The 14,288-nt window shown below is 37.5% G+C and overlaps 2 protein-coding genes across 2 annotated transcripts in view; both read right to left on the bottom strand.

Moving 5' to 3' along the window:
* The window catches only part of LOC137291852 (succinyl-CoA:3-ketoacid coenzyme A transferase 1, mitochondrial-like), a 38,153-nt gene extending 31,546 nt beyond the window's left edge, over positions 1 to 6,607 (bottom strand). The window contains exons 1-2 of the mRNA XM_067823398.1: positions 6,456 to 6,607; positions 5,008 to 5,113 (exon numbers count right to left, since the gene is read on the bottom strand). Of these exons, the coding sequence (XP_067679499.1) occupies positions 5,008 to 5,113; positions 6,456 to 6,536 (187 nt within the window). The 5' untranslated portion in view covers positions 6,537 to 6,607. The remainder of the gene's footprint in view (positions 1 to 5,007; positions 5,114 to 6,455) is intronic.
* Positions 6,608 to 8,699: 2,092 nt separating this feature from the next.
* LOC137290604 (syntaxin-1A-like) lies at positions 8,700 to 12,326 on the bottom strand. The gene is made up of 2 exons (XM_067821656.1): positions 11,953 to 12,326; positions 8,700 to 10,736 (listed from the first exon to the last, which is right to left on the bottom strand). Exons 1-2 carry the CDS (start codon positions 12,223 to 12,225, stop codon positions 10,113 to 10,115), a joined length of 897 nt encoding a protein of 298 aa, XP_067677757.1. The 5' UTR covers positions 12,226 to 12,326; the 3' UTR covers positions 8,700 to 10,112.
* Positions 12,327 to 14,288: the final 1,962 nt, after the last annotated feature.

Below are 14,288 nucleotides of genomic sequence, written 5' to 3'. Positions count from 1 at the left end.
CACAAGTCCTGGACATGACAAGAAGACACTTTAACCACATGGCTATCCAACCAAAAACAGAAAAAGAAATATAGGAAGAAAATATACCAGGGTATACTGGTGCGTTCAACAACAAAATGGACAGAATTTGGAGAAAAAACAACAAAATATTTTCTTGGACTGTAAACCAGAAATTTCTTAAATACATCTATTATCAGACTAGAAGATTGTAAAGGACAGATGTTAAAAGAACATAACATTATACATATTGAAGGAAAAGCATACTAGGAAAGACTGTATTCTAAAAATGAAATTAGTCAAATTGACTTACTAAAGCTTTTGGAACAAGATGTGCCAAGATTAACGGAGGATATGTCAAATCAACTAGAAAGCAAGTTAGCCTAGGAACAAGTTCTTGCTGCAGGAAACAAAACAAAAAACTGAAAAAAGTCTTGACTCAGCTGGATTCATAACAGAATTTGTAAATCTTTTTTGACTGGTCTAGAAAAATTCCTCTGGCAATTATATCATTACTCTGACCAACAGGGGTTCCCATCAATTTCACAGCCAAAAGGTAATGAATAAAAAAAATCCTTAAAAACTGTCACCCGATCTCACTCCTATCAATCTTCTTTAAAACTGTATCAATGGCAACTGCAAATAGAGTTATGACTGTATTCGATATGCTTATAATGAAAAGAAAAAAGGAGATATATTTGTGGATTAACTTGTCAACTTTATGAGCTTATGGAATACACACAAAACTATCAAGTACCAGGTTTGTTATTACAGATGGATTTTGAAAAAGACTTTGATACGGTCGATTGGGATTTCATACAGCCAACTTTGAACCTTTTTAGGTTTTAGAAACTCAATCAAAAACTGGATTATGACTTTCTACAATGGAATTCAATCTTGTGTGATAGTAAATGGATTTGGATCAAATTTCTTTGACACAGCCTAGGCAACCCCTTATCACGTTATGTATTTCCCCTATGTGCCAAAATACTTGCTACACTCATCAGATATAATGATAACATAAAAGGAATAACAACAGGGAATATAGAACATCTACTTTCTCAATTTGCAGATGATACTACTTGTGTTCTAGGTGTTTAAAAAGATGTTTATTTGTGACCAGGTATTGACATTACTTGCTCAGTTCTCTGAGTTAAAAGTTAATATTGAAAAAGATTGAAATGGATTGACCCAAAGGAAAGATCAGGGATGAAACTACCGTATATGCCCTGCAACCTCTGGACCTTCTTGGTATAATATCCGACAATGACCTAACCCAAATGATTGAATAAAATTTCAAAGATAACCTAAGAACATGTGAAACAACAATGTCTACATGGTCAGTGAGAACATGACACCTTTCAGAACAAATACTATCCTTAAATTTCTTGTATTACCCAAACTTCAATCACCTGTTTTCAGCATTACCAGAGCTTCCTGATTCAATGTTAAGTGATTCCTGATTCAACAAATTCAAAGCAATTGTTTGAATTAAACCAGCCAAAGAATATTCTAAAACATATTTGGATGACAAATTTGAATGAACCAAAAATGTGGATACAAATAAATGTTGCTAGTTCCTACCATTCTGATTTGCTTTTTGCGTAGTTCCAATTTGTGAACAACGTTTGTCAGGTAGACAAAGTTTGAATGTAATAAATTATCCAAAAGCATTTGGTTGAACAATGACATTATAATTGGTGAAAGACCTGTCTCCTCTAAGTCAAGGCAAAGCAAATGGATAAATTTCATAAATAGTCTCATTAATGAAAACGGTTATTTCCACACCCTTGAAGAGTTCAAACAACATCATGACATTAGTGTTAACTTTCTAGAGTTCAACAGAGTGTTAGCATCTGTCAGAGTTGCAAACTCCTGCCTGCCGACCACCAGTCTGTTTTGTAACCAGAGGGTCAGTTTTAAAAAGTTGCACCTCGATGGTCTTGGATGAATCTGACTTATTTACCTTCTTACTATTCTTCTTAATCCAGAAAATTCTGAACTGGCAACTTTCAACCGGTCTGGTAAAATTTAGAGCTACCAGACCAGTTGTCAGGCTGAAGTTTTGGGGAGTTTACAACACTGCATCTGTCAAAGCATGTTGTTGTAGAATTGGTTGTCCAAATTTTAAAACAAATCTTGAATCTCCTTTTATGCCATTTAATATCATACATCTACTCAAAACAATGAAAGGAAATTGATATTACATTGAAACTCTTATACAAACTCAGTGTGTATGAAATCAACATCATAAATGAAAATTGATATTTGGGAAAAAAATATCGGAATCTGAAAGACAAAAATATAGCATGATTCCAACTAAAAGCCTGCAAATTTCTAAACAATTGTTTCAATATCAAATTCTTCACCATATATTGCCAACAAATCCCTTGCTTTTTAAAATGAGACATGCAGAGAGCAATTTATGTGGTTACTGTAACAACCAACATGAAACATTTGATCATGTTTTGGCAGTAGATCATGTTTTGGTATTGTGGCCATATGAGTTCCATCTGGACGCATTTTGAAAAGTGGGTCAAGCAGAAAGCCAATTTGTCCATTAATCTTAACAAGAAAAATATACTTCTTGGCTCTCTGCTACCCAATTTTGAACCAATAAATCTTTTAAAAAAGATAGTCTGCAAACAATTTACTTTCAAAACAGAACACACAAAAAGCAATAAATTTTGAAATGATCCAGGAAGAAAGCTCTGCAAAATGCACAGTAAGAATTAAGGACATCTTAAACAATTCACTAAATCCTGGTCATCTTGTCACATTCTGTTTATATTGGCAATGATATACATGTGCAACTGTGTATAAATGCAACAAAATGAAGAAATTATTTTGAAACGACAGAAATATACATTACACTTGTAGTATTATACACAAAATGTCAGCTCAATCACTGATTTTCAAGATGGTAAAAAGAGTTACTCTGAACCAAAATCCCAGATGTAAAACCTGACTGTAATGCAACAAGTTCTACAAAAATAAGATATCTTCAAGACTTTTATTTGTGAGAATTGAAAAACGAATTGAAAAATGACAAACTGACTGGATTCTATGTATGGAACAAATCCCACTCTGGTGTAACGCATCCTCTAAGATTCACCTACTGGTTCTAATGGTATCTAGGTATTCAAATCACACAACATCTTCACTACAGTATTTCTATTACTCTTATAAGTAGGACTGCACAGTATTACCCTTGCAGGATGTGTTTTGGGTAAAGAACATATATATTTATCTTTATGGTTTAAATAAAATCGACACAGACTTTCAGTTATAACCATGTTTTCCTTCATCATTCAGTGAAAAAACGGCACACTGTCATACCATTAATTGCATAAAAAGGAAAATACAATCCCTGATTGTGCAAGGTACCTTTGAGATTGCTGTAATCAGAACCATAACATATATTTTAAGGGACTTATGTAGAAAATAGGATCAACATAATTAGTGTCACTAATTGTCAAACGCTTAAGCTCCCAATATATTTCAATACATATAGCATATATGGTAGGCACAAACAGTCAGCTCTTAAGAGGATTATTACTAATATCTGAGTATTTCCCTGGTCACAGTGAAAACAAAAAGAAGATAACAACATGCATACTGTTTTGGAGTACATACATGTCACATTTATGAACATACTTTGCTTGAAACAACAAACGCTTCCTTCCAAATATCCTGCATTGAACACACTATCTTGAGGTAAGTTTTTGAAAGAAAATACACGATCAATCTATCCTGCTGCCTATATCTTTAGTTGTAATGCTCCTTTTGTATTTTACATACTTTTATTACAAGACTAATTTCAGTCTTAATGTTTTTAGCTCTAGGACTACAAAGGAAACCAGAGAAAGTCAAGTAAATCTCAATCCAAGGGGGATAACTCTGGCCCACTGAGCACAACAAACAAAGGCCTCATAACAGCATGGATATTTCAGCACTTATATTGATGGTCATACTTTAATTGTAAGAAAGACTAGTTGCATGTCTACAATGCCAGTCAAACTTTCCCTAAATTAATGCAAAAGCAAAAATAGATAATTTCTGTTGATAAGTGTGGCAATAAGCCCTTATTTAAGCTCTTATTCCACCAATGAAAGCGATAAATTCACAAATGGGGTTCATGCAGTACATATGGCAATGCAGTCAAAATTTATGTGATCTGTGTACATGTACTCAGAAAACATCAAAACAAAAAGGCATCACCCACCCAGAAAGAATTACAAATCATCAGGTGTCAATCCCCTTTCAGATCACAAAACATTATAGTCTATATTTGTCATATATATCCTATATCCAGTAATAATTTGCTATATGTGCCAGCAAATACCTTCTGCATAGATCCTGAGTGCCATCCAACTCCGTCTTTTATGTATTCTTACAAAATCAAAACAAAGCATTTCTATCATTGCCCAGCATCACTGATGTTCTATGAACTAATTATCATCATTTGCAATTGTGGAGAGATTGTAATTCACATACTTTACAAAAATATTAATAATCTACTCAGCAGCTTAAATTTCAGCATTAAAAATGAAAATTATTCACATGGAAACTGATAAATGGAGAATATAAAATTTTGTACTGAATCACAGTGGCTTATTATTGTGTAAGTTCACATTTGTCTCACTGAATGGCACGCTCCTTATTTTGTATTTCAAAAGTTTCATGGAGTGATACTTGTTGGTGTGGAAATGCCATCATTCCTCTAGCTCCGTCACCCTGATGTTACAAGTCATTAATTACTACAACAAGCCTCTCAAATAAATTTAAATGAAAATAAGGAAAATTATAAGTATCAACTTTCTGACTGAATCACTAAATATGTCAGCAGGCAAGTTTTATTTCATACATGGAAACAGCTACCTATTTTGTGCAGTGAGGGTTTCATGCAGAGTGTATTAAGTGCATGTACAGGTACTTACACATCACTAATAGATAGACACTGAACACAGTACTGCAATGTATTGGGGTCCTGTACACTGGCCTACATACCTCCAACCAGAAGTTTGGATCCATCAGGAATATCAGACACAGCTTCATCTGCATTCTTACAGAACTTGGCATCACATTCTTTACTGGTTGAAAAACATTTCAAGCCCTAAAAAACACATTAAACACTCAATAAATACGTGGATTTCCAACCTGTTTTCATCAACATGTAAGTGGGACCAGATACCATGTAGTAAGATGTTATATGTTCGCAGGTGTTACAGACAACAACTCATGTGCATCTGCCCATGGATACTGACCGATGCAGAATGTGCTTCAGAAAGTAATAATAAATGTTATATTTAGGGATAAAACTTTCTGAGTAAAGTACAAATAGTAGTTTTTATTAACGGTTGGGTGGGGTGTTTGATCTGGTGTTTGAGGGTGGGATGATGGGGAAGGAGCACTCACCACAGCACAGCACGCCAACGAACGGAGTGTTCTTCCACATGTCCTGTAGGACTCACAAACAAAAGTACTGCAATTTGTACTCTACTCAGTAACTGTCATCCAAATATAACATCAGTTACCAAACCGGTGTTTCTCATCCAAATTCTCTTACAAATGGAAGATACTTTAAGTGTCATATGTTTATGGCAATATTACACTAGTGTCGTCACAAGCGTTACAGTTATGACATGACACTGTTAATGTCTCTGTCACAATGACACAAGACTTTGCATGACTTGTGGTAAGCTGAGAGTCATCTGTAGGCAATTTCTATCAAATTATGTTGGAGCGTAATAAATAGTTTGCTAAACTTGCTTCCTTGAGATACCATTTTTATTAAACTCGTGAAAGATTTGGTATCAGATTTGCTTTTGTTTTTTATCTCATTCAAAGACATGAATATAGGTCTTTGACTTGTTGAATAACACTGGCATTACACTGATGATCATTTAGTATCCAATATGTATCCATATAGGGTCTACAAGCTGTAAACACTCTGGATTCCAATCACTGTTGTACATGCTGGTCTTACACTCTAAATGCATCAATACTTTGCATGAACATTTTGGATTATGTCTGTTTCACATATCTAGTCTTGCTGTGAATGGAAAATATTGAACAAGACAAAAGGCAAGGTGACCTATCTAAGTTTCTTATCTTGTATCATCTATGAAAGAACACAGGACCTTACAGTCATCCGTGACCAGCCAATGATAATCAGGAGGTGTGACCTTGACAGCCAATCAGGTTGACCGACATCATCTATGCACAGACTATACATGAATTCTTTATTCATGGGCTTTAACACAATCAATATCACAGAACCGACAACTTCTACTTCGTCAAACCCATTGCGAGTCGATAAAGAGGAAAGCTACCCCAGGATCTGTGACTGTGTCACATCACCTAGTCAGCAAACTCAATTAGTGGCGTCTTACAATATATTCCATAGCATAAAGTCACATAGCCCAATGTACATACAAATCAAATCTACATGATACCTGTGATATGCGAGGTGTGACAGTTTTATATAATGGGTTGATGTTTTGTAAGCGAACAATTTTCAACAGAGTTGTCGCCATCACTGCAGTCAAAGGGAACTCACTCTAGCGAACGAAAAACAGTGAGATCCAATCGAGACGGGGTTCGCAGCCTCGTTTCCGCAATGCCTAGCGGAACCACACGATAGAATCCGAATGAAATCCGAATCCTCGAAGGCATGTCTTTACCCTCCGTCATCTGTGGCAGCAACGGATAAGATAGTAGATATCAAAAACGTATTACTAAGGACCGTTCATAATTAATGGGGGCTGGGTGGGATCTGGGTGATGCTGACTTTAAGGGGGTCACCCACGTACAAGAGGGAGGGTGGACGGGGAGGGGGTACATGCTTCTTCATAAATTTATCATTACCCTCAAGCCTTAAAATATGAACGGTTCCTTAGGATGTTGTGATTGAGGCATGATTTATCGTAAATCGTGATTAGGTAGTGAAAGTGTTGTTGGACGGTTTAAAATCAGCAAATCGAATAACAGAAACGTAATGCATATTTTGCAAATAGTAATTTTCAGGGAACTGACAGAATGTCGGAATATTACCCCTCAGCACATGTACTGACCACCCACGACAACTTTAATGAAAGCGGAGATTCCGACTGTTTTCGGTTCCCAGTCGAATTCGGTTCCACACAGCGATATCCGTCCACAGAGTTCTAATCCCAACAGGTGAACATAACCTCGTCAAATCAGATTTAAAGGACATGGCTTACCAATGTAACCAAGGCAACGGTCATATATTACTATGGTCTGTTTGAATTCATTTGAGACCTATGACCGATTAACACAAACTCTAATAATTGCAACAAAACCAAATTTTACACAGTCACGTGAAATCGACAGCCCAACTCTGATGATTTGTCTCATAATTTTGGGAATCCGAATGCAAAAGTTGTTTAACAAACGATCACTTACTGGTAGAACAGCCAGGCGTGCGGGTTGCACGTGTGAAATTGAAATTTCACCACAAACGCTTGTTTATATTTTTGTTGATGACTATTCTACCAGCAAGTTTAGAGTACAGAATGCAGAAAGCATTATAGAATAAATAGAATGCACTTCATCTGTGACATTCCATCCATGATGTTACGATGTATATTGATGTATGTTTTTTTTGTTTTATTGTTCAAGTTTTTCTGCCGCCAGTTTTAATATGATACAGGGACACAAAGAACGGCTTGTTCTGCTTTTTACATACCGTTTGATATTTTTCCAGTTCAATGTACCTCGACAGTTGGTAATGCACATTTTCCAAATAGAAATTTTCAGGGAACTGACAGAAAGCAAAGAAGAATTTGCCCGAATAGTTGGAATGCATTCGGTATGCTGTAAGTTTTGGAATGCAGTTCGAATTTCAAGGAATCTCCAGGAATTTTCTTTCCGACAGCATTCCGCCTCCAGTATCAGAGGGGTTTCAAGATTCCTACACACTTTCGAACTGACAAGAATCAAGTAGAATCCGTCAGAAAGCAAATATTTCCAGAAACCGTACCGCATTCGGGAAAGAATGTGAAAACAAAGAATTAGATTTGTCAGATTGATTTAGACAGGAATATGTGGAAAGTTTATTTTAAAATATTCTGCCTTGGTGTAGAATGTCCAAGCATCTTATTTTCGTGATGTGGCCTTTCATCGCACATTCAGTCTCAAGGCACAAGAACGCCATCATGGATGAAATGTGATCATCTATATCCCGATGTACTGTACCTGGCCCTTTTTAATTGTCGCGTGAAAAAATATGTGTGTGTATAATCACTTTGATGAATTGGGCGGCCATCTTGAAAATGACACAATGTAGAATTTGCAGAACTTTGTACTTTGCACATGCCAATAACATTCTGAAGCTTTCCTGAAAAATTCAGCTTTCTACTATGTTTTTTCCACTGTCATGCCTGATGCTCCTGGGCTTAACTGTAACGCCATACTCATGCTGACGACATATCTATTACAGTTGTGCGTCGCCGATAGTTTCCAGTGAAATCTTAAGTCATCTCTTGTTGTTCCACATGTACCAGTAACTGAAGGCTATTCTGCCATGGAGCAGTAACAATAGTTGAGTAACCATTACAGGTGACAAAAGCAGGATCATCAATTTCCGATCCAGTATTCAAGGTACAGCTGGTGAGAAATCATTGCATCATAGGGAGACTGGTGCATCGGACGCCGCATATTAAACGTCACACACAAAATAATAAATAGCCGTTTTATTCGCAAAACAAAGTATAAATTAGAAAACAATAGGAAATTGCGCCTCACACCGGACTGCTGACGTGGTGTAGTTACTGGAATGACGAACGAACATCTATGCACGCACGCACGCACGCACGCACGCACGCCCTAACACACACACACACACAAGTGAGTTACAAAAACCAGAAGGAAGTATGCTTATTAGTGATCTGGTCAATGTCGATCGTGGTTACAATTCTAGCTTTGAAGGTTACTCAAGGTCAAAGGAAAAAAAAAACATGCTTTGATCAGATGTTCTGGTAGCAAACACGAAGAACACCCTCGTGTAACAAATGAAGGAAAGTAATGAATCAATAAGTTTGGTCGGCAATGGCATATCTGCATCCATCAACCAAAACAATAAATTAGTCTGGTCATAATCCGAAGATGGCTGATTGTCAATACATAATGGAAGTGAAAACTCCCTCGGAGCAGCCATATTCACTGCGTGGTTACCCCATCATGGCTATACGAGTTTAGAAGCAGTGGTAACAGCACTGGGTCAAAAGAATATATTTCATTGAGACACAAATGTGAAATTGAAATTGAGTCGAGAGCGTAAAATTAGTCCAATGGAACAGTTTCCTACAGTGTTCGATAATTATGTTAATACCGCAAAAGTTCACCATCGTATATACAATTATATACTACATGTCTATATATTTATTCATCATACCTGACACATAAATGTTGTTTTCTGATTGGTTGAGCCAATCAATGTAGTCCGCTTACAGGAGAGTTACGCTTTCCATGTTATAAGCCCGAAATGCCGAACTGTGGGAATTCGTTTGATACTTCGTGTTAGTTGTGTTTGGGCTGTTGCCCAACCCTGTTTCCCAAGATCCAATTACATTGAGGTGTTCGAGAAGATAAATACTTTGTTCACTGGCCCACCAGGGTTCATGATTTGATGCACCGTCTATGCTTGTGTTCCCCTCGTCCTTCTCACTCAGGGAATAAACAAAGGGTACATCGCTCCATGTCCCCACTGTGATAGTTGAATAATATACCTAACAGTTGTATGCTAATTTCACATTACCCAACACAGTAGTAACTGCTAAGTAATTGTCAGTAACATACGTAAAATAGTATTGGATCTAGGAACATATGCCACGAGTCATCTCAGAGATACATAATTATATCTACTTGTTGTATGCCTTGTTGTTTTCTAATTTTTGTGTCATACAGTTTTGCAATAATAAGGTGATGAAAATACATATGTATAATTTGCATGGACGATACGTATGTTCATACAATACAACATGGTGGTGATTACCACCATTTTCGCGCCCATATAAGCCTTAGTTAAGTCTTGCACTTCACGCATGCACACTTTGCTTGTATTGTACCCGTCTTGGATGTGTTTCACGAAGTTATGCAAAGGCAGCTGCCAAGGCAACGGCAATGACGACAAGAACAACAATGACTACTCCAGCCACAATGAACATACATCTCCGTGATCTTCTCCGGTGTTTCCGAGCCTCCTTCAGTTTGACGTTACCTTCTCCCACGTAAGTCTGTGTTCTGGTCATATTGGATTCTATGTTGTCCAGCTTCTCACCCTGGTCATGTACAAGCACACTCATGTCTTTAAACAACTGGTTCACTTCAAAAACACTCTTCTCTAAAGCCAGGATATCGTTTTGACGGTCTTCTATTTGACGAAGCTGAGACGCTGCGTCCTGCGTGTCCGAGATGAAGTTTTGCGTAAATGCATTGTAGTTATCTTTCTGGAGGATTTCGTTCATCTCGTCCTCGCCCATGTTGTTAGTTCCCTTTGTCACCTCAAGCTGTGTACGCATCCTCTTCTTCATCTTGTCCATATAATCTGCCTGGATCTTGAAAAACGTATTGGTGTAAGCCGCGAGTGTATTGGTCAGGCGGTTCAGCTGGTGAGTTCTCACCCTTTGTAAAGCAGATGAGCCATCGGACCCCTTTTGCTCGATGGCGGTCGCTTGCTCAAGACCTCGAAGTTTTAGCCTGGCCTCCTTAGAAACCTGCAGAGCATACATAGACAGTACAGAAATTGTTAATCACATCAGCAAAGTAAGGTAGTCAGAAGAAATTAAAGATACTGACCGTTCCACAATAATTCCATCTCAAGATTTGACGACCGCATCTATTTTTCATTCTAGAAAGGTGACGTAAGACACAAGACACTCGAAGGTGTAGCGATCGACAAGCAATAATAATTAATCACACAGCTCAAGACATTTCTGCCGCACCCTGACAAATGCCGCCGCCAGAGCCTACTAACCCATAAACATGATCCTATCCACCATCATGTACACAGTGCTAGTTGACATGACAGTAGGTTATAGCTGGAATATTGCTGAGTTCGCGTAAATGTCACACAACCAAACAAAATCTTCAAACAACTTAAAATAGAGGGTTAACACTAAGGTCATCGTGAACAGTTTCATCGGCTTACAAAGTACATTCGTCCTATTCTATTCAGTACATGAATTTGACCTTAGATGTCAGTAAAAGGCGTGTCAAAGCACTAATAAACTAGATACAACCCAGGTACATTCAATATAACAACTAAATAACATTCACATTACTAGCGATTACTCGTTGGTCTTGTTTTACACCGCACTCAGCAGTAGTTCATATGTGTGGCGGCGGTATGTACATAATCCATGCAGTCTAGACAAGACAATTCCATGATCTGCAGCATGAACATTGATCTACGCAAATGGAATATGATGACAGCGGCCCATCTACAGTCAATAGGTGGGAACTCGTTCGTTGTCTCTTCAACTTGAGTAAACATGTACTTTGCAATAGAATTTCCCCACTGATATGCATGGACGATAAGTGCCTGCATGATGTCACTGGCCGACTTCCCGGACATGTATGCTTACAGTCATGTCAAAAAGCACTGTACGAGAAATTAGATTTAACATTAATTTACTTTTCAAATGGTCCCATGCAGCGCTCATATCTTTCAACTATTATTTGAAATGAGACACACTCTGTGTATGCATTAACATGAAATGAGTAGAAAATGCAGTTTGGCTTCTACGGGGTATAGACAAAAACAGGCAGTACATAATGTTTTGTTACCTACATAGTTCTATTATATACAATGTACATATAGACTTCATCTCAAGACCATACTTAGTAACCTGTCCGATCAATATTTGCCGGAAACAGCAGCCATATAACGGCATCGACATTAAACACTGTACAGGTGCATAATGTGCTCACCTGTTGAACATGGTTCACAATCTGCTCATATTTGTACACGTCCGCCTTGTCACAGAAAGGCGAGCTGAGCATGTGTTTCTGGAGATCTTCCATTTCCTTCACATTTCTTTCTATTGTTGTCAGATTCCCCTCGACGTCCCGGACTTGTTCCTGAAGGCTTTCCATGTCGTCGGCCACTTTAGGTTTCTTTTTTGTCTTCTTTTTCTCATTATCGGTCTTAACCCCCTTCTGCCCTGCCTGTAGTTCTGCCAATCGGTCCTTCACACCCGACATTTCAATCTCCTTTTATCAAGCGACAGTTAAAACATACACGTTATAGAATGTCTAGCTACCGCAGGACGTGTTGATCAGGGAATTCACAACGGGGAGATTCCACTTAACAGGGGTGTAGTTAGATAAGCGAGGAACAGCTTTTATTGCTTATTGCTCTCTTTGAAAAGAAACAACTAAGCAGATAACATGAAAAATTATAAAAGTTCATATATTGATGTGAAGCTGATTTTGCATATACATTTAGCAACCGCTGTAATAACCATTTGTTGCCGTCGCCGATATTTCTTGTAGATATATACAATGGACTCGTCGGTGTTTAAAAATAGAAGTCAGGTCACCTACACGTCTGACTCAGTGCGTTGAATATCGATCCAATTATAGCGCATGGTTCAACGAATGCATTAAGGGCGTGTTGGTGGTTTCCTGTTTGTTTGATGACACTGAAACGTATGTGTAAATATCTGCAGTACATGACTGTGGACATAATTAATCATCAGATGTTGCAACGTTATCGTTTCAACCCGCGAAATACATATATTTATACATATATGTATTGTGTCGCAATGGGACTGAACAAGTGCTAAATTAAGTGCTGAATTATCATAGTGTGTGAGGTGGCAGCTTTTGGAAGTAGATAGATGTGGCGAGGTTTTAACTCTTCTGAGAAACAGATATTTTATATGGTCCACATACTTCGACTGTTCCACGTATAGTCCAGAAGGAGAATTTCAAAAGGGTCCTAGAAATAGGATTTCGTAGCCTCACAAGTACTGATTTTGTTTGACACTATTTTCAGTTAGAATGATGGTTTGGGCTCATGAAAAGGCCTGTAATACTCTCAGATCGTGGTATCAGTTTTGTGTTTTTTCATAGACCATTTTATGTGACGGGGGTCTGTGAGCATTTTCATGATATTTGGTTTGCTGCCCGACATCATCTCAAAGTTAATCATTGATAGTTTTACTACTATCAATCTGATCACTTTCCTTGTGACTTTTGTGTATTGGTAAAGGATGTATAATTTTTGTACATATTTTTGCTTTTAAAAATAATTACAATGGCCGCCATTTTGCCCGCCATCTTGAATTGTGTGTTGCCTTCTCGGCAGTTAAATTTACATAAAAATGAACACCAAATGTGTCCATTTACATCCAATGTTGAATCTTTTGATGTTTGTTTTACACTTGTCTCTTCTAGAGTGGTGGCTTGGGGACAAAACAAGTAATTGTGTGTGGTCATGTCGTGGTAATATAATGTTTTACAGCTTATTCTTTGAGACAGGGGATTTTATATATAATTAGCGATTCTCCGACTTTTCATGGAAATGTGAGGTGGTGATTTGTTTATTGAAAGTTTACATTATTCTTGTAACTAGAATCAGTTGTTTTTGTTTCCTGTTTACCTCTAGAGTGACAGCATGTTATACATGGAATTGTTTCATATTACCCAGAATTCAAAATGGCTGCCAAGATGGCCGCCATTGTAGTTTTACTACTTATATATAGCAGAGGTCTAAGTTTGTACTGATACGTAAACAACCAATTCATTTGATGTCAAATATTTTATACAGTATCGCAAAAGAACAAACTTTCAGTGATATGGTTTATGAAAGCGTCATTTGCCTAAAATAGCTGATGAAATAACATCATCCAAAGTGTTAGAAAACTATGCTTCAAGGCCGATAACTGCGTCGAAGCTCTGGCTGTACAGGGTCGGGGAAGCAGGGTACAGATTCCCCCTATAACTTTTTTACAGATTACTTTCTATGCATAAACGTATTGATATAACACTCTTTTAATGTTGACAAGGCTCCTCATTGAGAAATGATAACTTCGGCCTTGTTGTAGCTATTCAAAGTGGTCTGTCAGATAACTCTTAATCACTTTTGATACATTCAGAAGCTTACAATTAACTCTTCTCTTCACTTTCTTTCATATCATATGTTACATCATGTCAGAGTTGGAGTCATCTCAAAGCCAAAACTGTTCGGGCAACAATCACCTGCCATACAAAAAGACATGTCTCTGTGCACAATAAATCAGTTCATCTGAATTTACATAGAT

Source organism: Haliotis asinina, chromosome 7 (assembly GCF_037392515.1).
Source record: "Haliotis asinina isolate JCU_RB_2024 chromosome 7, JCU_Hal_asi_v2, whole genome shotgun sequence".
Taxonomy (NCBI): Eukaryota; Metazoa; Mollusca; class Gastropoda; order Lepetellida; family Haliotidae; genus Haliotis; species Haliotis asinina.
Note: the sequence above shows the minus strand (reverse complement) of the source record. Positions and strands in the feature narration are given on the sequence as shown.